Source organism: Hakea prostrata, chromosome 10, assembly GCF_041222555.1.
Source record: "Hakea prostrata isolate BN-2017 chromosome 10, UWA_Hpros_2, whole genome shotgun sequence".
NCBI lineage: Eukaryota > Viridiplantae > Streptophyta > Magnoliopsida > Proteales > Proteaceae > Hakea > Hakea prostrata.
In genome coordinates this window covers 45,305,202-45,331,352 of record NC_142609.1, presented here as the reverse complement: position 1 = coordinate 45,331,352, position 26,151 = coordinate 45,305,202, and the positions used below count along the sequence as shown (strand labels likewise).

Genomic DNA, 26,151 nt, shown 5'->3' with positions numbered 1-26,151 from the left:
CTTAGGGTTACTTAAAGGCTTCCTTTTAATATTCTTGAATCTATCTGATGTGATAGGGAAGGACGTATGATAATGGGAGTGAACCACACATATGTATATATAGAGGTACATGGCATTCATCAGAAAGGAACACACATGATAAAGGCAATCTGTGAGGTCTACTACCACTCACTTCTGCTATTTCTGTCATAGGCGATTCCAACACTGCTTTCAATCCAAGACATTGGGTTCACTCACTTCCACACACACAAAAAGAACAAACAAAATAAAGGGTCATTCTCAAGTTGGAATTTTCCTTCAGGACAGTGAGGAGAATCTTTTCAACTTTGGGCTAGGACAATTTGAGTGGAAAATGTGTGCATTCCATGCTAAGTATTCTTCTGAGATTCATGTGTCCAACAGGGAGCCATTTTAAGATCCTCCATGGGGGAATTTTCTTCTCCACTCCAAAAAAATATCCACTCTTATCCGTGATGTGATCATTGGATATCGTTAGATGGCCCATACAATCATATATCACAGTGAAAATTGTAAAAACTTAAAGAACACCTTGACAAATACCCTTGGTACAACACCTTGCAATTTCAATAATATACCAATTGTTGGTAATACTCCAATTAGTTCAAGACAAAATAAGATGACTAAATTTTCCATGCCAACTAATATTCTACTATGAACTATTCAAATTACCTACAAGACAAGATAAGATGACTAAGAATTGCAAAACACAAGATGTTGTCGGCCTTAGAATTGCCAAGAAATTGAAGAAATTGGTAAGTATTTCGCACAAGTTTTTATATAAAAGATTTAAGGATAATTTGAATAGATCATAGTACATTATTAGTTGGGCAGACAAAACTATCACCAAATTTAAAATTTGAAAAATTATTTAAAAAAATATGATCCATTAAAATTTATTTAAGTAAATCTTTTTTTAAATCTCACCATGTCCAAAATTTTCCATTTTTCCTTTTCGTTAAGGAGAGAGGGGAGACAATTACACACCATGTATATGGTGTGTGCATCCCACCTCTAATTCTTAAAAAATTGATTGTAATGGTGGACCTTCACCCAATATGTGGTGTAGACCTGTTCTTTTCTTCTTGTAGAATCTAAAACTCCTGCTTTCTAGAATTTTCTTTTCTGTTATGGTAGCCTTTTCTAAAAAGTCTGTTAAATTGTAAATCGGTAGGAATTCTGTTACCAACTAGAATCATCTCCATTGAAATATATATATATATATATATATATATATATATATATATATAAAAAAATATATATATATAAATAAATATATATAAATATATATATATATATATATATATATATATATATATATATTATATATATATATATATATATGTATCCTCGAATTAATAATCAAATACTGGACCTTTAAATATTCTTATAAACTAATCAAGTAACATCTAATGTCAAATAAATGGCCCTACCATATCACTATATAATTTTATTTTATGGATACAAGTCAATGATTTCACATGGTGAAATAGTCTTAAAGATTTATGGGGGTGTTAGAGCACTGATAGTAGTAGATTCTTTATCAAATCAGCCTATAGGTTGCTTGAAAAAACCCAAGAGAGAGAAGAAGATAGAATTCCATCCTCCTCAAAGATGAATTCAACAAACTGGATGGACATTTGGGAGTGCAGAACTCTTCCCAAAGTGAAGAGCTTATGGATAGCATGCAATGACAGTTGAGCCATCTCAAAAGAGCTAAACAAGGGAGAATTAAAAGTGGACCAACTTTGTGGAGCCTGTGGAATGAAGAAGAAATCATTATTCATACTTTTTTCTATTGTGAAATTGCCAAAGCAATATGGTTTGGTAGTCCTTAAACATGGAGAAGTTCTCGAAGAGAATTCACTACATTGGCCGATTGGATGAATATTTGGACAGATTTAGAAATACTAGAGAAGAAGGAAGGAGAAAAAGTGAAAAATCTGATATATTTCATCTTATGGTCCTTATAAAAAGCACGAAATTCAAGGGTAATTGACGAATCATTTAAATCACCAATTGAAGTAATGCAAATGGCAATCCAAGTACTTAGAATTTTGGTCATCGATCAAGAAGGTGAATCAAAGTGCCATGACTGAGAATATAAACATGTGGAGGAAATAATGGAATGAAAGCAACCAAACCATCCTTTTGTTAAGGTGAATACCGATGCAACTTGGCAACAAAAAACAAAGAAGGGAGGCATGGAGATCATCATTAGAGTTGGGAAGGAAATCCTTTAGTGGCAATATCCACCCAAATCATTTTCATCTGGGATTGAAGGGGAGGCCGAGGCCATGCGAGCAGGGATGTTAGAAGCTATGACCAACAACTTCATTTGTGGAGATAGAATGCGACTCTCAACTTCTAGTGAGTTACTTATCTAAGTTAGCCTTACCCCTTATTTTTATAGTACCTGTTATTTGAAGACATTAAAATTATAGGTAGTAGAGTTTTGGGTTTTAAGCCTATTTATGTTTCTAGAATATCCAACTGTGTTGTGGATCATCTCGCATGGAAGGCCTATTCGGTTTAGGGTCTGAGTTATTGTCCATGTCCTCTAATTGGTTATTGAGATGATGTTCAGTTTTCCTTCCTGCCCCTGTTTCTTAATGAAAGAATGATTACCAAAATAATAATAAATTATCTTTTGATGATCACTTAACTTGCTTGATTGGTAAGACCAACACCTCTTATTAAATAACTCTTAAATTTGACTTTACTTGATAGTATATTATATAATACGTCCATATTTGTTTTACTTAGTTTAAAACCTCTTGATTTGAAAGTTGTTATCCATCATTTTAGTTTGGCATTAATCTCCACTTGAGTCTCATCTATGAACACAATATCATCAGCAAAAAACATATATTAGGGGACCTCATCTTGAATGCCTTTGGTTAATTCATCCATTACAAGTGCAAATAGATATGGGCTTAAAGTTGATCATTGACATAGCCCAATTATAATTAGGAGTTCATTACTTTGTCCCTCCACTGTTCTTACACTTGTCACCGAACGATCATACATATAATTAACTATGTCTACATATTTACTTGCAACACTTCTTTTCTCTAGTACTTGCAAATTAACGCTTTAGGAACTCTATAAGCTTTTTCTAGATCAATAATACCATATGAAGGTCTTTCCTACATTCTCTATACATTTTCATAACTTTCTTAATTTGATAGATAGCCCTTGGGGGTTTTTCGGGGTTTAACCCAAACCTTTCCCCTTTTTTTTTTTGTGTGATAAACACCTCCCCCCCCCCCCTTTTTTAAAACTCCCCCCCCCCCCTTATTTACCCCCCCCCCCCCCCCCCCTCCCAACCCCCAAACCCCACCCCCCCCCCCCTTTCTTTAAATTAAAAAAAAAAAAAAAAAAAAAAAAAAAAAAACCTAATAAAAATGGGTATGTTGGGATTTTAATAATTAAAGATAATTATTTAACAGGGTTTTGATTTAATAATTATTTATAAGGGAATTTAGAGTACTTTTTAGCCAAGGGTATTTTGGAGTTTTGGCTTAAAAACCCGAGGGGAGGTGTTTGATATTTTGCGGTAGAGGGAAGGTAAGTGATTCTCCAACTAAGAGGGGGTGGGGGTTTTTTTTTGAAAAAAAAGGGGGGAAAAAAAAAATTTTATATTTAAGTGTCTCAAATGGATTTCAATTACTCTTTCCCATAATTTCATAGTATGACTCATCAGTTTAATACCCCTATAGTTATTATAGCTTTAAATATCTCATTTATTTTTGTAAATTGGAACCATGATTATTCTTCTCCATTCATTTGGCATTTTCTCTGTGCTTATAATATTATTAAACAACTTAGTCAACCAAATTAGTCCATGGGTTCCTAAGCTCTTCCATAATTTTATTGGGATTTCATCAGAACTTTTGTGTCTTGCCAAGCTTCATCATTCTTAGTACTTCTTTTACTTATAGATCCTCTAAATTTTTTATTAATTACATTTACTATCTCTATAAAAAAATTAATTACAAATGCGCCTTACTGTGAAGTGTTGGAGTTAAATGATGATGTCATCGATTAACAAATATATTAAATACCCATTTTACACTTCTTTTTTCTGGTGGATGCCATTTAAAGGACAAATTATAAATAGATTTCTTGGATTTCGAATCAATTACATCTACTACCCCTGAAATTTCTCAGTTTACTATGTTTTAGGAAGTCTTATAATACTTCTTTTAGATTAATGTAATACATTATTGTTGCTCCAAAATCTGTTCTCTCCTGATTTGGTACAAAGATAACCCGAATTAGCTACAAACCAACTATCTGCAAACAAGAAGAATGGTGAGAGTGGGCCACCTCTGTGGACAAGAGAACACCTCAGACGATCAAGTCAAATTCCGGATAACATTGTTGGGAAATGCCATGTCAGCATTTGCCACATCGGCCTCCAATCAGTTTTGATGATGACAAACACAATATACTAATGATTCCCTCAAGTTGTGTATTATCCAGCTCATCACTTAAGCGGATCTCGATGCAATGAGACCGGACCAAAGATTTACCGGATACTCAAGCTCAAGTCAAGTCAAGCTATCTTGGACTAAAGAACCAAAGTCAAGATGAGTATTAAGACCGTTGCACAAGATCAAGTCAAATATCAAGTCGAAGATCAAGACTTAGGTTGAATTAGGGCTTAGGACACTCTCGCATACACGCATATGTAAATTCATGTCACTAGACTGACCTAGGACATGCTAGTAAGGTGTATAAGGCTTAGAGTTGATCAGAAAGTCCAAAAACCCAAGCCAAGTCCAAGCCCCAAATATAATTCAGCAACTGTGCACCAGACGGTCAACCGTTTGTTCATTGAATGTGTTTTAATCACAGTAGGCCGGACACAATTTCCGTCTGGGCTACCTAACCCAAACAGACGACCATCTGGGCAAACGGTCGACCCTTTGGCCCTGACTTAATTCAAACAGCTAGTTTGTTGAGATAGACGATCGTCTGGAGTAAAATTTCACTGAAATTTTATATCCGTTGGGAAGTTAGGCCAAACAATTGTGGGACTTCTTTATAAGCCCCCAACCCCCCCCCCCCCATTTGAGGGGTTGAATCTTGCTAACAAAGCTATTACTCCCTCTCAAGTGAAAATGTAATTACACAAGTGAACTTGCATTGATTATTAGCTCACCAACTCCACCCAACTTTGAAGATCATTCCAAAGTTATCAAGCAAACTTCTTGAAGTCAAGCTTGTAGTTATGGAAGGCTATAGGGACTTCTCATTGATGCATTGTCTTTATTGAAGCATTCATTCATTGCATCGCACTCACACAAGGGGTAAAGTGTCACATTCCTTGTTAGGTAATATCCATCACCTCTTATACTTGTATTGATTGTTGAATTCTAGTCTAGATTGATTAGGATTTGCATTGGGTGCTCTTGCCCGTTAACAAAGATTACAAAGGGTTCTCTTGCTCTATTTGATTAACAAATATTGTAAATTGTACTCTTACCCCGGAATAAAGAGTGTAAGGGTTTGATTCTCTACCCATTGTATTGAAAAATATTCATTAGTGGAATACTCTCTTGAGGCCAAGAGAGAAGTGGACGTAGACTTGTAAAGTCGAACAACTATAAATTCTTGTGCTGGAATTGCTTGATAGTATTAAATTTCATTTAAATCTTCAATTTACTTTGAAATTGCAATTAAACCGAGAATTTTGGATAATCCACTAGATAGAACATAATCACCCCCGTCTAGGTTATATTAACTAACACAAATCCTCCTTGAGAAGAGTTAATGCCCAAAGAATTCTGGGTTTCTTAGGTAGTTGTAAGAGAGTTAATGCTAGACTAATCTTGGCTTACCTTTCATCTCTTCTTATTTTCTGCCTTTATGGACAAATTTTATGTTCTTTCTGGAGAAGACAAACCTTGATCATTTGATTTGTATATTTGAAATGGAGGGCCTGGATGGGTTGTGACACCAATCTTGTTGGAGAAGGCAATGTCTGAATCTTGCTGAAGAAGCTTAAGACATAATATGCATTTCCCCAAATGTGCCAATGATCTTGTCATACATGGATCTCACATGTGACGTGTTCTCTCTTAAGCTCCAGACAAATTGAAAGGAAGCAACCCTCAAGAAAATTTTGATGGGTTTGTGCCCCTGGAAGATAAACATTAAGTACTTAAAACATAAGAGCAGAGTATTAAATGTTAAATTTAATGCTCTGACGAGCTTGCAGTCAGAAACAAGTTGTCCCCCATTATTATGCCATTAGCATCGAGAAGTAACATTTCAAAAATCTATTGAATGTTCATACTGTCAATATTTCACGTGGTAATACTATAAGGACAGTCTCAAGAAAGAGTAACTTTTCGAAAAGCATGTGTCAATAGTCTCAAGAAAGAGTCACTTTTCAAAAAGCATGTGCCAACAAGCTACTCACTGATTCCTTAAACCGGGTCAAGACTAGATACACCATGTTGAATGGTTTATCCCGATTCAGTGGTCTATGTCATAATTTGATTTAACAATTATCATTTAACTTCAACACTTAACATCAGAGGAGCATTTGTAATTAATTTAAAATTCAAGAGGCTTATATGAAATTACCTCTTTAATGGATACAGTAAAAAATGATAAAATATATATTTAATATATTTATTAATCAATAACATCATCATTCAACCCCCCACACTTAATAATAATGAAATATTTGTAATTAATTTTTTTTAGGGATAATATTCAGAATTTAGGAATCTATATGTAATTTTCCTATAAAAAAAATCGGTCGTTCAAAAAAAATATCCCTAAGATGGAAATCTAGGATCGTGCTTCAGTGTTGCGCATTAAATGCGTAGCACGGTGAAACGCACGGTCGACATCTACTGCTGCACATGAAAGTCAAACTAAGAAATCTAAACACCGCCGGGGTAAGCATCAATCGAAAAATATCTTCAGATATTTTCATGTTTCTGACAATATTTTCGTTTAGCCGAAAGTTTTTCTCAGAAAATATCTCTGGGGGTACTTCTCTGTCTCTGTGAAGGAAGACAAGAGTGAAAGGCAACAGAAGAGATATTTACACGCCAAAAAGGAATAAGCGCCAAAAACATGAAAGAATAGTACTTTATTCCGTTCTTGATATTTTCTATATAACAAATAAATATCTTTTGTTTGGTAAATAAAAGTTTACTTAGGAATCGAAGAAAACTCTTTCTCACAAAAATCCATTAACCACAGAGTGACCAATGGCCATTTTATTAGTGACTGATATGATACAACTTTCTCAGCCAAGATATAAGCCATGTAGTCGAGGGACCTCTGGTGGAATTCAAAGCTAGGATTGTAGACGGATTGGATTCAAATCAAATAGTGGTAATATTATATACGCATTCTGTTATACTCAGACGGATTCAAAATAACATGCTATTAATTTTCCGACGAATTCAACCAAATAACTATTTTTTTAAGTAAATTATTCTAAAATTTTTTAATATGAATTCTTCTATTGACATCTTTATCATTCTATTTGTAAAGGCTCGGTTTGAAATTTAAGTATCTATCAACTTTGGTAGTTAATATTAGTATAAGAATTCTTAAATACTTTTCACCCTCAATTATCTTTAGTAGTTAAGACGCTAAATTCAACAGTAATGGCAAATGATACCCTTTACACGAGGAAAAGATCACAGTTCAAGTCCTCTCTACCTAGCCTACCTATAAAGAGTGGGGGTTTCATAAGTTTGTGAGTGTAGGTGTATGACTCTGTGGGATGCTAAGTGGGGAGGATCCAAATTTGAGAGAGCCCTTCACATGATCGATGACTAGGCAGGTCCTTTGCTGTGGCTCCTTCTTCGAGATGAAGCAAACTTTATTGGTTGTGTTTGTTTGCAAATGTGGAGTGGGAAAAGAAAATATGTAGACCCCATGTGTAATGCGCTAAGAGAGAAAGGAAAAAAAGAAATTTTGTTGAAGTGTTAAATGTGAGTCATACTTTTTTATTTTTCACATTTTTTCTGTGTAATTTTGAAAAAAATATAAGAAAAAAAATTAATATGTCATTTCGGACAAGTGTCTTTGATTTAAATAAACATATTTCTAACTTTTCCACTTCCAAACCGACCACAATTTTAAGATTTAATAAAAAAAAATTATTTTTTTAAGTATTTTTCACCCTTACCTTTGTTTTTCCGGGCAAACAAACACAACCTAAAAGGAAATGAGGGAAATTTTACAGATTGGGCGGTTCTTCATGTAACTGTGGTGGGGTAAAAGAAGAGGGACTTCTTTGTGATTTTATTCGAAATTGAAAAAATGAAAAATTGAAACGACAGAGAGAGAAGGAGAGAGAGAGAGAGAGAGAGAGAGAGAGAGAGAGAGAGAGTCGAGGGGTTTCGTGGGACACGAAATTGGGATCTTGATTGTTGATTCACCGCCATGGATGGCAAAATCCAAAATCCTCTTCGAATCCGTAACTGCAAGGAGCGGCGGTTCTTGATCCGAAGCTTTCCTTTGGCGGAGAGCGTTGCCTCCTCAGCTTTCCTTGACGGACACCTTTTCGAATCTCAAATATGGTTAGGGTTTCTTCCTCCCGCAATTTCAATCTTTCCAATTTCGATTTGCTATGACATGTTCAAATAGTAGAAGATTGCTAAACAGAGAAAGAGAAAGATTGAGAATGAGGTTTTGATGAGAGGATCTGTAATTTATCCATCTCCATACAATCTGTTCTTTGTTTGCCATCCTCTGTTCTAACTTTTAAGCCTTTTTTTTCCCCCAATATCTGTTCCCTAATCTTGCCTTTCTTATTTTGTTTTTCCCAAACTCGATTCTGTGTTTCTTCTTTCTTTAAAAACTAGTCTTCTAAGTTCTAGTTTTCGGTGAAAAAACAAATATCTTTTCTTCCGTTTATCTTCAACGTCTTCTCCTCAGATTGAATTTATCTTGACCAATTTTGGTTGTCCGAGATCCGATTTTTCTGTCTTCTTAATTGTCATCATGTTCTCTTGTCGTCTGCTTCCCCTGCTACACGGTTAGTGTCAGTGGCAGGGATAATTAATTTGGAAGATAAAGTGAGATATTTGAAGATTTGATCAGTGAACAAAACAACCATGGAAGAAGAGAGAAATCAAAAAGGGAAAATGAGATCGGAGTCGGAGCTGACCTTTCTGTGGCGTAGCAGGTTGTGTCGCTTATATTGGAGATGGCCCTGCTCCTCCTCTTGCATTCCACGTTGGATCATCAGGGCCATCAGTAAGGAGTCAGTTTTGTACAATTAAGCTTCTCCAGATTATGCTGGCAAAATATCTCTCTCTCAAGAATATAATGTCGACCAATTCTGGATCGATGCTGATTGGTTCCGATTTCTGATCCCCCATTTTGGATTTTTCAATACGGGTTAGTCGAGAGGTCGGACCCATACCTCTTAGTGAAAAGGTTGTGGGTTTGAGAGTTGGTCGATTGATAAGATCCATACCTCTTAGTGAAGAGATTGTGGGTTTGAGCCTCGTATGTCTCCAATCTAATGTGTATTAAAAATTGATTATTCCAAAAAGAAAAAAAGTAATAATTCAGATACAGAGTGTGGTATAATTTATCCCCTGCCTTATATTTGTGGTTGTCAGGGAGTTGTGCTTCACATCGGGGGAGATGATCGAGGCTCATATTGGTTTTGGGTTTAATTACTTTGGTTATCTCAAAAAAAAAATTTTCAATTGTTTTAAGAATATGTTTAAATAAAATTTTTATTATTTGTTTAATTAATTTTTATATTTTTATTTTTTATAATTGGTGGTGTTTGGGTTAATTTACACATCTCATCTTTAAGGAGATTTCAATTCTTGACCTTACTCGTAAGTCAAGTGACGCTATTCACTGGGATTTTTAAAGTAATTTTCTGGTCTCTTACTTTTTATATTGAATTGTTTATATGATTTAATTTGTTTTTATAATAGATGTGAAGTTAACCTTGAATTAAATTGATTACTGTTGTATTTTTTTTTATGGTAATTGTGCACTTTTTAACTGTTCATATGGTTTAATGCTTTGTTTTGAGGGTTTAAATGTCTCTTAGTTTTTATTTTTATTTTTATTTTATTTTTTAATGAGAGTTGTTTTTTCATTCTATATTTTACTCATTCTATATACTAATCAGTTTTAAACTTGAAGAAAGCCAACTTAGATTGAAACCAAATTTGATTGAAATAGGCTGGCTTGATAGAATTCTTAACTAGGGATGTAAAATTGGCATCTGAACCCGTTCTGAGTCAAAATAGAGTATCGAATAACATGCAAAATCGGAATGTTTTTATTGCTAGAGCCAAATGATAGGTTAATAGTGAGTGTGGGTCTGCTACTCTCGTGGGGTAATGCTGCAAAATTGGTATAGTGGGAGGTCCTGAGTGTAATACCGTTTTTATACGTATCGAGAGTCCGGATCGGCTTTACAGCGGGTACACGGGGGTAGGGGTGGACTTAACGTGGGACCTATTGAGATTTTCATCTTTATTTTTGAGGAAGCGTAAAAGGAGCACCATTCTTTATAGATGAGTGATATGTGTCTATAAATCACATTATATAGTTGAGATTAAATTAAAATAAATTTTTTATATTCTAAATTTAACGTCAATTCTTTGAGGGTCTGCTTCGTTACATGAATCCAGAGATTTCAAATCTCTGGATTCATGAATGTGCGATTTATATCCGTTTGATGAAGAAAATTTTTGGATTCATGAAATTTAGAAATTCATATTTTTACACTAAAAACGTGAATCTGTAGATTTATAGGTATGGAGTGAAATTTAGAAAGTGCGAAACATTTGTGCATTCACAAAAATCACGTTTGACCAAACAGTTTTTTAAGATTAATTCACAGATTCAAGTTAACCAAATTGTGTATTGGGGATCATTGAGGTGGGGTCGGCCAGGTCGGGCCAATTTCTTCAAACTTGAGGCCCAAACAGTAGTAGTTACTTGGACCCAATGTAGGCTTGGCCCAAGCTGCTTTGTCTTTTTATGCTTTTTTCACACAGAATGCGATGGAACAATTTTAATTGACCCAAACAAATGATTTAATTCTATATTTCTTAAAAAGAAAAGAAGAAGAAAACTGTCTTCAAAATTGCATTTTCAAGAGTCCTGATCCTCTACTTTTGCTATTCTTATGCCTCTAAAATTTTTCTCTCATGATCCACTTAAAGGAAATTTTGGAGGCATAGTGTAGTGGGGGTAGAAGATCTATTTCCAAAGATCAAATGTTTCAACCAGTATCTCTCAACAGTGATTTCTATTTCTACTTGGAATTGATTTCACTTTCAATACCAAAAAATCAGTACATAACGTAGATTCTCTTTTCTTTTTCTTTTGGTTTTCTTGGGTAAGGGGAGCTGTTGCCTTGTTGGTGGTGGCACGACCATCTTAAGTAGAAGGGAGATGCCTATCAAATCAACACTGAGCTTATATCAGATTAAGAGTTAGATGAACTTCCATTGTTCATTGAAAAACAAGCCAGATAATTTCTGTAATAAAGATTTTTGCATGAAATGGAAAATAGAAATCATAGTAATAAGAAAATGTTATACAGGACAAATTTCTAACACAATGGTTTGAATTACTCCATTGCAACTTGTCGGTTTGGGTTCAAATTTAGAAACAACATCCTTCCAAAACTTTAGATTGTAGAGGACTGAGTACAGACATTTTTTAATGTGTTCCCAGAAGAGAGACACTTTTGAGACATTTGTTTCCCTTTTCCTGGTCATTTGTGTTCCAATTACCTACTTGACTACTTCATTATATTTCTAGTGGTCTTCTGTTCCCATAAAACTGATGCAAAAGAAAAAGAAAAAGAACACACACAGCAGATGCTCTAGTTATTAAATGTTAGATATAACCCTTTGACTACGCTTTTCATTTCCCAAAAATAGTGTTAGCCATAGCTAATCATGTTTTCCTTTTCCACGAGGATTCATTGATCTAAGTCATCTAACTGTTAAAAAATGATTATTCCAATTAGGAATCCAGTCAGACTTGTTGTTGGGTTTGGGTCAAATCAAATTTTAGAAATACCCAAGAGAAAAAAAAACTAGAATTCAAATGAAATCACACTTTAAATCCGATTACCAAAAAGGAAAAAAACAATCACAATTGAAAATCCAAATTAAGTGCAATTCTGTTTGTTAGAAGAACCAATTTCAGAACTTATATTGGATTTCCATAATAGTTATTCCTTGTTAAGGTCCACCAGACACATGAGGTTGCTCTGTGTAAACACATTCAATGCAATTTGTGGTTGTCGGATCGAGATCTTTATCAAAACTTTGATCTTGACCACTTATTTTCAACGATCGAGATTGAAAATCTTGACTTGATGATTGCACTTTCTGGCATTTATTGCATAGAACTAAAGCAAAATTATCCAAACTCTATATCTTTAGGTTTTTATTTTAAAATATCTCTCTGGGTCAAAAGCTAGTGAGGCTGGAGGTAACTTTCAGTGATGTCATCTAAGATCACCTTCTACCCCTAGATAAGAAAGAAAAAAAAAAATCCATGAACACCTGCACCTTGAACACCTACTACTATTGGTGCTGGCATCCATATAAAATAAAGGCGAATTTACTTCCCGAGAAAGAGTAAAATGGTCCTACTGTTCTGACCTTCAAATTGCACTCCCATAATTTATTTTCTTCTTTTTCTTGTAGAATATTTCGTCCTCTTCTTAAAATGGAAGCCCAAAGGTCTAGAACTTTCGGTTGAAAATCCATTTTAAGCTTTTTTTCCAACCTCAGTGTCCAACTTACTCTCCATGTATTACAGACCAGAAGAAGAGAAAAAGAAGAAACAAACACAAAAGCGCAAATCCCTTATTCTGTGTTCTTATCTCCTCTAATTTTTACTTTCTTCTTCCTTCATCGTTTATGTCGATGAGTTTCCTTTGTCTCAATTCTGCATTTCCTTCGAGACCCAAAAGTCCTTTTGATTGCTTATTGTTCTCTTTCCTTTACTAGTACGACCCTTTTCTGTCTGAAGTTAGTTCATGATCGGAAGAGTTTCTCTTTAAGAAACCTGCAATCAAATTTAAATCTTTACGAGAAAAAGATCCGTACCCATTTAACTTTTTGCAGTTGTGATTGTTTCGTAATCATGGATCCTCCATACCCAGTGAAAGAAGAGTTTCCTGATGAGAGTTCATCTTATCCTGTTGAGCTGCCGTTGTTTCCTCTTCCACAGCCCATGGAAGGTCTTAATGAGACAGGCCCTGCACCCTTCCTCACAAAAACTTTTGATATGGTTGATGACCCAAGTACTGATCGTATAGTTTCTTGGAGTATTGCCGGCAACAGCTTTGTTGTCTGGGATCCACATACCTTCTCCATGAATCTTCTTCCCAGATTCTTCAAGCACAATAATTTCTCGAGTTTCGTTAGGCAACTTAATACATATGTAAGAAGCTTTTCTCTGTTGAAGCATATTGTTTTTACTCAAGTTCGGCGTTAAGGAATCTATAGTATGAAGTAGAGAAGAATCGAGAATTAGGGTTTACTGTTGCTAGATTCGACCTTTAAAAAACTAAAACTCGTTTGCGAGGTTGTTTGCTTTCTACCCTTCTTTCTTCCTAATAAGACAACTCTTTCGGCGTACATAAACAGTTAAAAAAAATATAGATAGACATATTCTCAAGCTCTTCTCTCTCGAGGCTTTCTTATCTCGTGGGTTGTTTGATATTAATCATGAATGCTGGATTTGATGTTTCGCAGGGGTTTAGGAAGGTTGATCCGGACAAGTGGGAGTTTGCTAACGAAGGATTTCTGAGAGGTCAGAAGCATATATTGAAGAACCTAAAGAGGAGGAAGACACCTTCTGAGTGTACTCCGCAGCAGCAATGTGTCGAGATGGGTAGTTTTGGATTTGATTCAGAAATCGAGATCGACCAGTTGATGCGTGACAAGCAGGTGCTCATGGATGAACTCGTGAGCCTTAGACAAACGCAGCAGAATACCCGTCTTTACCTTCAAAACATGGAGCAAAGACTTAAAGGGACAGAACTGAAGCAGAAACAGATGATGAATTTCTTGGCAAGAGCAATGAGGAACCCAGCTTTTATCCAGCAACTGGCTCAATACAGAGAGAAGAGAAAGGTGCTCGAAGAAGCAATCACGAAGAAACGTCGCATGCCTATCGATCAAGGACCCAGCAATGTCAATGTAGTTGGCGAGTCTAGCCAAAGTAGAGGGGAAGGACACAACCCAATTGAGGTTAAACAAGAAGAATTTAGAGACTCCTATGGATTTCAATTATCTGAGCTGGAGATGCTGGCAATGGAGATGCAAGGAATGGGTAGAGCCAGGAAGGTGCAAGAAGAAGCATTAGAAGAGCAAGGTATGGAAGTTGAGGGTGAGGAAGGTAAAACTCTGGATGAAGGATTCTGGGAAGAATTATTGACGGAGTTCTTGGGTGAAGAAGGACAGGAAGATGTGGTGAATGCCTTGACTCTTTTAACGGATAAGTTCGATAACTTAGGTTCTAGCTCAAGGAAGGGATAGATCGAGCTGCTGAAGTTGTCTCCTAGCTTTGATTTTGTTTCTGCAACTTGAGTCTCTAGGGCACTCAGTTCCTGAAAATATCATCCCGGTTCCTTGTCTCATAAATGAAAAAAGATCAATAGCTTAGACAATGAATGATAATCAGAAGGAACCCAGTATTGTATGTATCGATCATATAATAGTGAAACTATATTTTCTAACTTATTGTTGCATCTGAGCAGAGTACAGGAAAAAGCTTCGACGAATCTTACTAAGGTGTTGTTTTTTTTTTCTTTCTTCGTTTTTGTTCTTAACAAACGTGAGTAAAATGTGCCGGTCTAGTTTTAATGGAGTTAATTGTTTCCTTGATAAGTTGGAACGGAATGTTGATTTTTCAGCAGCGAGAGCGAATGAGGTTGTCGAGCTTATTCAAAACCTTTAGCAGATGATTGTCACCAAACTCCAAACTATAAACAGCAGATGGCTTTGATCGGTTAGATATATTCGTGCTTCTTACGCAATTTTTTGCCTGGCTTTGGTCGGCTTCGGCTTCTTATGCACTTCTTTGCCCTGTATCATTTGAACTTTTTTGACAGTTACGGGTGATTACGATTTCAAACATGCACATACAGTGCAAATCGAGCAAAGGATGAAAATCTACAACGCCACTGATCACAGTCTCATAAGACTCATGAGCTGCCAAAATTGCCATCATAGTGTTTGATTGAAAAACCTAGGGTTTCAATCATTCCTTGAGTCTTGCTATGCAAGAATTTCATGGATGAATACTGAAGGGCTCAACCTGAAGCAAACGGTTTTGGCTCTGCGAAATACAAATCTGGGTACTCGTCTACCCAAAACTTTACAGTAATTTTCCTTTTCCTTGAAACGATAATTGCATGCAGTAACGACAGTAATTAATGGTGGAAAAGTAGAGGAGCTGAGGGCCAATCTTTTTCATACAGCTAATGGTTTCTCACGTCCATGCTGTCTCAGTCGTTCTATGCGTGGGAGCCAACCTTCTCAAAACAGCTAAGTTCGACTGAAAACCAACCTACGTACCTTTCTATGCATGATATACCTGCTAGTGTTATTAGATGTTTAATTATGCCAATCGTCAAAAAGGTTAAATTAGTAGTGCAAATTATGCATGTCCACCTCATTGTCTGGAAAATTCTTTGGGAGATGGTGGGTTTGTTCCTATCAATGATCATCATTTCTACTATTTTAGGACTTGGCGTATTGGTAGAAAACTTGTTGGTAACAACAGGAAAAATCAAAGCTACTGTTTTTGGATACAGCCCATAAGTTTATCACTTAAATAGTAGGGACCCATTAATCTCATCCTTACTTCTTTGTGTGTCTTCTGTAAATCTGCTCCTGTATTAACTATGTTCTTTACTTGCAACAGTAGTCATATAAATGAAATATTAATATCGCAGTGTGTATGTTTTCTTTATCTATGTAATTTTTTTGGTTTTCCTTAGTGAAATCAAATAGGTGTATGGGAGAACTACTCTAATACACAACAGTCTACCATCTTCTCTTCTTGTCTTTTCCTCATCCTTTTTTTTCTACAACTTTCTACCTCCATCCCTCTCCTTGTTATTGTACATTCCCCAACTTTCAATTCGGTATCAAAGCACATTTTTGTTGGTTTGGGAGCTACGCTATCATTTGCTTGTTTTCTTTCTCCCTTTGAAGCCTCAAGTTGTAAAGGGGATCCCGATAAGACAATCAACAACAACAACAAACTTTGTACCAATTAAATGGAGTCGGCTACATGGATTCTTGACTTCCAATCAACTTTGTTTAAGGCCATACTAGATACAAGGCTTAAGCTATGCATATCCTTTCTCACCACTTCTTTTAAGATTATCTTAGGTCTACCCCTAGTTCTTCTAATTCCTTTAGTCTGGATTAAAACGTTTTTCCACATGGGGGCATTTATAGGCTTCAGTTGAATGTGGACATGCCACCTTAAACGACTTTCTCGTAACTTCCCATTTTTCGGAGCTAATTCTTGACCAACTCTAATATGATCATCCCTTATCTTACCTTCCTAGTTTTGCCACTCATCCATCTTAGCATCCTTATTGCTACATTGAGTTTATCTATATGATGCTTCTTAATAGCCCAGCACTCTGTACCGAATATCATAGTTGATTATACGACTGTCTTATAGAATTTTTCTTTGAGCTTTAAAGGTATACATCGATCACACACCTATTCGCTTCATCCACCCTATTTTAATTCTTTGGGAAACATCATCCTCTAGATCATATTTTTTATTTATGATTAAGCCAAGGTACATAGAACTATTGCTTTATGGTGTCTCCTTCTCATCTAGTCACCACGTCATCATCTGCCTAATCACGACCAAAGTTACACAGTAGATATTCTGTCTTTGTTCTACTTAGTTTAAAGTCTTTTGATTCCAAAATTGCTCTCCGTAATTCCAACTTGGTATCAATCCCTACTTGTGTCTCATCTACCAAAACAATATCATCAGCAAAAAGCAAACACCAAAACGTCGATATAGCCTTTACATGAAGCAAAGATGAGATAACTTAAATTTTTCCCTCCTAGACCTTGCAATAGCTGGATTCTCTATATGGGAATATTGTTTCCATGCGTTCTTCCGGAAAGGCCAAGAAAACTCTAGATTTCTCCATTCCATCAGTTGGGCTTCCATTTGCCAACCCAAATCAGAGAGCGGCATTAGCTTCCATTGCATTCGCGACTTTATTTCTGCTAGCCTCCTAAAAAGCTCATTTAGAAAATTGCCTCTAAGCATGACTCTATTTGGGCCAATTGGGTAATACTCTCACTTGTTGTGCAATGACTCCATTTGGATTGTCTCCCTCCCTCACAACCCTTAGTCAGTATGGGGAAACTCCTCCTCCTTAAACCCCTCACCCTCCCCTCCTCGCCATCTCCACTCAGATTGTTGATGGGGCCGCCATTCGCCTTTGGCATCCTTTGGGCTTTCTCTACACCCTCCTTGACCCTTGTGAAGTCAATGCCACCCGCATCCTTAAGCTCACTCTCCTTTTGAAGTTCATCTCGAGTAACTTTTGGTCTCCTCCTCTCACCTCCCCTCCAAGTCTCACTTAGGTTGGTGTAACCCCCCCCCCACCCCCCCAAAAAAAAAATCCTCTTCTAGCTATGATTGCATTACCTGGTTACTTTCCGCCCAGGTCTCCTTCGCCACACCACCTCCATGTGGTACCTCATTTGCAACCCTTCCCCTAGTTGCTTGGCATCCCCTAGTTTGGTTTAAAAACTGTATCCTTTGACATGCCCTTACTGCCTTAAGAGCCTTCAACCTTTGCCTCCCTACCCAATCATTTCTCAACCACATACACCTCAATGTTAATGCCAACTGCATCTTCTGTTGGAACAACCCCAAAGACGTAGATCGTCTTTTCTTTTCTTGCCCCTTTTCCAGCTCCTTGTGGTTTAAACCTATTACCTCCATTTGGCATGCTCAAGACATCCCCTTGGGTTTATAAGGGACTAGGCTTGGTTTTTGAGATACTTAGCAGAATCTATCATTTGTGATTTGGTAGGTAGGTTTGTTTCAAGTGCTATGGTTTCTCACTTATAGTGGGAACAGAACCTTAGGAGATGGACCTCAAAATTAGATCCTTAATTTGATTTGAAAAGCCATCTGCTTTGAGGTTTCGCTCATCTTCAATCACTTCCCCATTCCCTTGTTGTAGATTCCCCAAGGAACAGAATTATTGTTATTTCTTGGGCCTTGGCTCATCCTTTTGGCTGACTAGTAGGTTGTAATTCTTTTCTCCCTCCCCCCTCTCATGCTCTTCCCTTGTATATTTTTTCTTCGCCCTTTGGGGCTTTGGTTAATGAATTTAGCATTAATTCGTGAATTTATAAGTAATGTTCCTATAATATTAACGTTAGCCGATCTTAATTTTGATATTCTTAATTTACTTACTTTAGACCTTGAGGTCTAATAATTATATTTGGATTCAAGATCATAGAATATTGCCATATTATATAAATTATGTTAAGAATTGATATTTTTGTTGAGATGGTTTTCATCATCGTGGGTATGGTTTATTGTATTCCATCAAGTACAATATAGGTATTTAGGATTTTACTAGATATTTGTAGCAAGGGTTCTTTCTCTATAGTGCAACTTGAGAATAGAATGATGACAATGTAGCCATAACATTATTCTTCATTAATGGTAAAAGAGTTTTTGTCTTATTATATACCTAGACAATTTTTGTGAACCACAAACATCCTTGTACACCATGTGATTGTTTTGTGTGATTCATATTTTTTATAAATTGGTATTAAAGGCTTTAGGTTTTCTATTTTTTAAGGTTTGATATGATGGAGATAGGAAAAGGGATTAAAGGTCGAGTATAATATTGAAAAATTTTATGGATAGAACAACTTCACACCTTGATATCAAAGGATGCTAGACTTTTGGGGTGAGAACTTGGTACTAAAATGCTTGATTCGGATTAATAGTGGTCAAGATTGATTTTGGCCGACCTGAGGCAACTACCTTAGTGTGATTTTGCAAAAGTTCAAGACAATTTTGATTTGAGTTTTATCCACGGGTACTAATCCCATTTTCAAATTCTATATACTAATATATGCATTTAAAAAGTAGCTCTATTTAAGGTCTATTGACCTAGTCCACAATGCTTGAGGATTTCTAAAAGCAAATGGTTATGTTTTTAACAATAAACAAATGGTTCTCCCTGTTCCTCTCTATAATCCTAATGGGATTTCATAATTTATTATTGGTTGTTTGGTTAGTTCTATTTATTCTCGTTGGTGTCGTCCCTTTAGCTTGTTTTGGTTGTAGGTTTGTCCATTGTTCTAAGTTTTCTCCTCCTTTTTTTTGTTACATTTTTTATAAGGGAACAGAGAAAGTTTTGAAGTTCGAACCTCCTAGTGAGCATGGGCTTTAAGAGCACCATAGTTCGCAACTGCAACTCCTCTAGTTTTTCCTTCTTCTTCTTCTTCTTTTTATTTATTCTTTTTGATTTATTAGGAGAAAGCTGCTCCTTGCTTTGTTGAATATGATTTTTCATCTAAAAAGAAAAAGCTTTATCAAAGCATCAAAGGGAGAGAAAAAAATGAGAATAATACATTTATGATTATAGGCAAGGTATGAAGTTTTGGTAAAGGGCAACTCAACTTGTAGGGGCAAAACGAGTTTTACAATAAGTCACCGATATATTGACGAGAAATTCACAATATATCGGCAATAGTTTTGTTTTTATGAGGAAGTTTTAGGTGAAATTTCACCCATTTTGGGCAAATTTTGCTTTGATTTTTTTTTTTTTGCATATTCCATCTACGATTGATTGATTCCTATAATTGGAAACCTAAGATGTGATGAAATGCAAAAGGTAAGGTGGATTGATCAAAATAGATTAGGTAATGTAAGGTTTGATTGACCTATAATTGAAAACCAAATTATAATTAAAATGCATAAGATAAGGTTGATTGAAATGCACAATTGGATATCAAATCACAAGGTAATGTTGATTAAAATTATAATTAGAAACCAAAGATGTGATTGAAATCATAACATAAGGCTGATTGACATATAATTATAAGGTAAGGTTAATTGGAATTATAATTGGAAACTAAATCATAAGGTAAGGTTGATTGAAATTATAAGATAAGGTTGATAAAGACGATTAGAATTAATATTGAAAACCAAATCATAAGGTGAGGTTGATTGAAATGCATAAGGTAATGTTGATTGACCTATAATTATATTAGACTAAAATATCCCTTGAAATTGGGAGGCAAAATTTGACTGAAACCCTAATATGTCGACGAACATTGTTTCTCCAACTACCGAAACTTGACATGTCGGTGATATTTCGGACCTTGATTATAGAAGGGGGTGGGAGGGGGGAGAGAGAGAGTTTTTAATGCAAGTGTGTAATGTGAAACTACGCTATGTTACTCCTTGGAGAGGGGGGGGGGAGATCATTTTGTAGTGTAACAAAATAACGTAGACATTTATTAACTTTTTATCTTAATATTCATAGTTTTCTTTTTAAAATATATAAAGTTGAGATACCTTATGAAATAAAAAAACAACACTTGAGATGTGTTTGTTTGTCAAAATAAAAATTAAGGGTGGGTCCTACATACTGTGGGTTGGTTAGTAAGGAAAGCAAAGGAAAGGAGATTTATGGAATATACATATCATGGTGGGGGGGTGGAATTCAGTGGGAAGGTACAGAAATGTGAGGGTCTAGTATGGTTTCAAATAGAGCTGATTGGAAAACAAAAATCCATATGATTTACCTTATTTAGTTGGGAAAAACTTATTGTTGTTGAGAGAAAATGTGAAAAGAGACAAAGACTCAAAAGTAAATTTTACATAAATAATGATTTGTTAGGACTCTCAAAAGTAATTTGGATGGGAAAACAGGGGTGTCACCTCATCCAACTAGAATAAATGTGTTTTGTCTAAAAAGTCTCCTGCCCCATGTAACCAAATAGTCACACTTTTTGCTAAATCAATGTAGGTACTGGTTGAAATACCATATAATATTAAAAATCTATCATCATCAATTAGAAAAGTATAGTGAGTGCCAATATTATAGCTAACATGATTGTGCAAATCCCACCCCAACCAGCCGGCTTTTAACACTGAGGATGTCATTCTTAATCCTAGCTATAGCTGGGGAAGATGCAAGAACTGAACCTGAGAGATTCTTAGCAGAGGACTTGAATTGATCTAGTTTGTTTTGAGGCTTGTAGCCCTTCGGCTAAGGAAAAGAATATTAGGATCTCTATAACAACTTAAACATAAATAAAAGAGGCAAAAATTACTTGTGAGATAGCTGAGATGAATGCAAGAATGATTAGGGATTTTTATGAGGTGGGGTGTATTTAATGGGTGATGAAAGAGCATTGGTAAGAAATAAAGACATAGTGAAGAGATGGCATGAGTATATATATGTGGTAAATAATGGAGATAGGTTGAATAGAAATGATCTAAAAGATTACAAGTGTGGAAAACTTCAGGAGGTCATGTAATGAGGGATGGACATGGAATAGAGAAGAAAGAAGGATAAAGAAGACAGCGGGAAGAAGAAGAAAAGAAGGGGGGGCTGCAAACTCCCAATGTTAAATCTTTAATTCATCTCCCCCCTTCCAAGAGTCTTTTTTCTATTGCAATGTAAGGGCCTATTTATAGCTTGGGTAAAGCTTTACAAGAAACAAAAACTTAGTAGATTGAAAATAGAAATTAAATCCTAGTAACTAGTGACAATAGAATCTTATGGAAATAGAAATTAATTAAAATTATAAACTATTAGGCTTTAGCTTTAATCACATACATAAATAACTATAATAGAAACTAAACTAAGGTCCCAAATCTCCCAAGAATAAAATCTTCATATAATCTGATCTTGGGCCCACAAATTGTCTGTGGAACATTCTCGATAGGCCAAATGGTAGGTTGTGACATTGTTCACGTGAATAGGTTTTGGCCTCTTTTTGGCTTGACATGAAGGGGATGGCTCGAGCTGGCACGATCCATTGTTCGTTCTCTTAGTCCTGGTCCCATGCTGGTTGCCTTGCATCATTGTGGGATATATTAGTTCATCAATTTATTTAACAAGATTATAAACACAAAGGAAGATGCCAAATGAATGGAGGAAAAGCAAATATAGTCCCAATCTACAATAACAAAGTTGATATCCAAAAGTTGCAATGACTACAAAAGCATAAGACTAACGAGTTGCACTATTAAAATTTAGGAGAAGGTTGTGAAGCCTGCTTAAGAAGAGAATCTCATATCTTGTGGTAAACTAATTCTATGATTATGGATACCAACAAAAAACTTCGTGTTGGAGCCACTATATCTCATTTTTGGATGGAATGCATCTTATGTCGATGGGCTTCCAAATCTCATCTTTCGAACCTCATTTTAACGGTCATCTAGATGTTAGCTCCAAGATCTCCTTGTTTGACCATAAACTAATGGTAGATTCCCGTAGGAACAAATTTATTCTTGTTACTTGGGGCCTAGATTCTTCTATTTTAGTACCCTTGATGCCTCAATGGTGAAGGTCCCCCCCCCCCCCCCCCTACACCTCTTTTTTTTCCCTTTGTCCCCCCTTTTAGGGATGTTATTTCTAAACTTTGGCCATAGGTAGATCCATGATAGAAGCTATCGACTTATTGAGGATGTTTAGGAAAGATGAGATAGCAAGAAAGATCTTCATATGGTCTTTTACTAACCTAGAAAGAGCTTATGATTGAGACTGTAGAGATCTAATCTAATATGTTCATAATGAAGAGGGGTGTCGAGTAGCTGTTCGCATGTTGTTAATGATATGCATGAAGGTGTGGTGACTGTGTGAGATTTTTGGAGGTTAGGTCGAAGAGTTTCCAATTAGGACTGGGTACATCCTAAGTCCATACCTATTTGTGCTTGTCATGGACAACCTAACCATAACATTCAAGACAAGATCTTGTGGTGTATGTTGTTTGTATTATGTTGTTTCAGTGGACTAGACAAGGATTAAAGCTTAAGTAAGAGCTACAGAAATCGACCTTGGAACAAGAGGCTTTAATGTTAATAAAAGAATACAAAATATTTGATATGCAATTTTAGTCACAATAAGATGGACATTAACATGGTACAAACTGGGGAAAGATAGATACCATAGTAATTTTTTTTCTATTTCTAAGGTCAATTATAAATAAAGAAGGCATAAATGATGATTTTTAAAGAATTTAAGTAGGATTAGTGAAGTAACAAGTTGCATATGGAGTATTATGTAACCAGTGCTGGCTATGTGACTGGTTGATTATGAGTTAAATGAAATTAAGTGAAAAACCCATCTACTTCAAGTCTCCTTTCCTTTTGGACAAACTGCAATATATCTTGGTTATAATCACAATTTTTGGAAACTTCCACTCTATTCATTTGCAGCTTAGGTATGAGTCTTCTCATCCTGATCAGAATACCTAATCACCAGCAAATAAAAAAATTTGTTTCCTAACCTGGCAACAAACAGTTCCAGCTATATCAGATGAATCTATGCTAATGTTAATGCCTTAAGTTTGGGGCTTGGGAAAGGGGTGGTGATAAACAACTTACAGATGCTTTATAGCCGTTACTTCAGGTTGCAGAATGAGAACTTGTTTTAGTTAGAGATAATATACAGAAGTTGCCCGGTGGTTGCTTGTTGTTTGTGTATTGGGGTTTTCAGTGAGATTCAAATGTTGAAGTTCATGCAATTGATGTTGCAGGTCCCTAGTTTCACTTATCTGAGATAAGAAAATTATTTGTCTGGTTGGTGATTCCTAGTACCATGTTGGTTTTTGTTACACTCCCATGATATTAATAATATGGCCTGTTTTTCAAATTTTCTCCTATGTTAGTTACATATGAATGGGTTTGAATCTCTTGGTATGGAGTGTTGGATCTTGATCAACCAGGGTCACTTTTTGAAGAATATACCTTTTCTCGTTTTATTGTTTAAATAACATGACACCATCATATATGGCTGTATCGTCAAAGGGTTTTAAAGAATAAAGACAATTGAATTCATATTTATCTTATCAAAGAGGTGTTGCTAATGAGGAACTTACCCATTACAGTGCGTTTTAATAAGTTAAATAAGTTAGAAAGATGTCTGTTATGGGTGCAGGGGAAAACTGTGAGGACTCTAGGCTTTCAGATGCTGGCTCCTGCAAACACTAAGAAACGCTTAAGAAGATGCTGGAGAAGACTCCATGCCAAAGTCAATTCTCAAGACTATTTGGGAGAGTGTAGAGATTGATAAACCCAACTGAAAAATCAGCTTGCCCTTAACTCTGTTTTTGTTGTGGTGATCACAGGTTGCATGCAAGCCATTGCTGAAACCAGGCACCTTCATTCTCCTTTGAGAATCGTTCTCTACCAGCAAGTTCCTTGTGTCTCTAATTTTTAGTGTTCGGAGCCCAGTATTCCTAATTCGAGCAGATTTAGAATACTTCATTTATCCTTAATTTAGCTTTCTTTTCGCTGGGTTTTGATTATATTTCTGAAATAGTACTTTTACTAATTACCTTCTTGCAAAGTGTTGAGCTTGTTCTGTTAACTTTCCAGTCCTTTCTTACATTGATTAGTCTTGTGCATGCTTCTCTTGGTTTCTGGGTACACCCTTTTGAGTTCTGAACCTTATTCTAAGTCTCAATGAATTTATCAGGGAATATGGTGGGTTCATTTGAAAGCAAAGCAAAAGTTCAAAATTTTTTACCCAGATATCAGCTGCATGCGAACTCTGTCTCGCTGTTATGAACTCTGCTTTAGGATCCAGCTCTGGAATCGCCAAAATTCTTTGTTTCTCAGGTGTCCCAGTTGGATATTATCTTTTATTGCTGCTTGGACTAAGATTTGGTAACTGCTTTCTCCGCCTTCATTCTTTCCCTCTCTTCTGAAAAAGAAAATTCATCCTGTAGAAGCAACCCCTCATCTCAGGCTCCAGCTGATTGTTTTGCCTTAGACTTCTCCACCAATTTGGTTTTTGGGGTGTGCTCTGTTTTCCCCCCTAAGGCAGAGGTGCCACCACTGAAGCAAGACTTGAAACCCTCCTGTGTTGTTTTCTGTCGAAGCCAAAAACATCAGCACTAGATCCGGGTAACCTCTGCAGAATGTTTGGTTTTGATCCATCTTATGTATCACCACCTCGGGGCCTCCACAAAGTGCTGAGGTATTATGATGACGAATTGCACAGATGTACAACACGTGGCAATCCTTGACTCATTTTTACAGCATTCTAGTGATAAAAGCCATGAATCCTCCTGGCGTTTGGTACTCAACCAGCTCCAGGAAGATGGATTTGTGACACATATTTCATCTTTGACACACGTCTTCACTTGGGTACCTACTCACCTGATGAAACGATCAAACAGGTTTGCCTCCCATGGGATATGAATGGCTGGAATATTGTTTCCTAATGTTACCCATTTGGATCCATGGGCAACTTTCTGTTGTAGAGCTGACTTTCTCCCAACTGGGTTTCAAGCCCATTTAGGTTTTTGGGCATCTTGGCTTTTGGAATCTTCTTTTGAAGGTGTTGTAACTTCTGAACCTAGTTTCCCTTCTCATATCTTTCACACAATTTATGCACTTGCAGAAGATCCTCAAATAATAGAATATGAATGTTTGTTGGAGATCTCTACTATAAAGCTAAGAGAATCAAGTTTTTTTTTTTTTTTTGGGTAAGGCTAAGAGAATCAAGTTGGGATCATTTGTAATTCACTTTATTAATGTTAAGATATGTATTTTTATTTATTTATATGGTGGAGTGATACAAGAGAACCACAATCCTGTATTCATCGGAACAAAAAAATATTTAAATCAGAGTAAATAAAAAATTGAAAATAATTGCTATATGTAATGTTTAAATAGTCATATGGAGTCAAAGGACTGTTACAACTTACCTAAAAAGAAAAAAATAAAAATAAAATAAAAGGCCTCTACCAAAAAAAAAGAGGTAATTTATGTAAAATTTTATCAACTAGAATTTATTATAAATACTCTTACCAAAAGAGAAAAAATTTACTACAAATACATAGCGAAAAGTATAGGCACTCCAAAAGTATG

At 35.8% G+C, this 26,151-nt stretch overlaps 1 protein-coding gene across 1 annotated transcript; it reads left to right on the top strand.

The window, feature by feature from the left end:
• Positions 1-12,680: 12,680 nt before the first annotated feature.
• HSFA6B (heat shock transcription factor A6B) lies at positions 12,681-17,552 on the top strand. Its single transcript, XM_089138381.1, has 5 exons — positions 12,681-13,452; positions 13,767-14,807; positions 14,930-15,024; positions 15,128-15,373; positions 15,497-17,552. The coding sequence occupies exons 1-2, from the start codon at positions 13,153-13,155 to the stop codon at positions 14,550-14,552; spliced, it is 1,086 nt and encodes a 361-aa protein (XP_088994507.1). The 5' UTR covers positions 12,681-13,152; the 3' UTR covers positions 14,553-14,807; positions 14,930-15,024; positions 15,128-15,373; positions 15,497-17,552.
• Positions 17,553-26,151: the final 8,599 nt, after the last annotated feature.

Coding starts and splice junctions, on each gene's coding strand:
- HSFA6B (XM_089138381.1), top strand. CDS start 13,153: ATGGATCCTCCATACCCAGTGAAAGAAGAGTTTCCTGATGAGAGTTCA. Junction 13,453..13,766: donor TTAGGCAACTTAATACATAT/GTAAGAAGCTTT, acceptor GATGTTTCGCAG/GGGTTTAGGAAGGTTGATCC.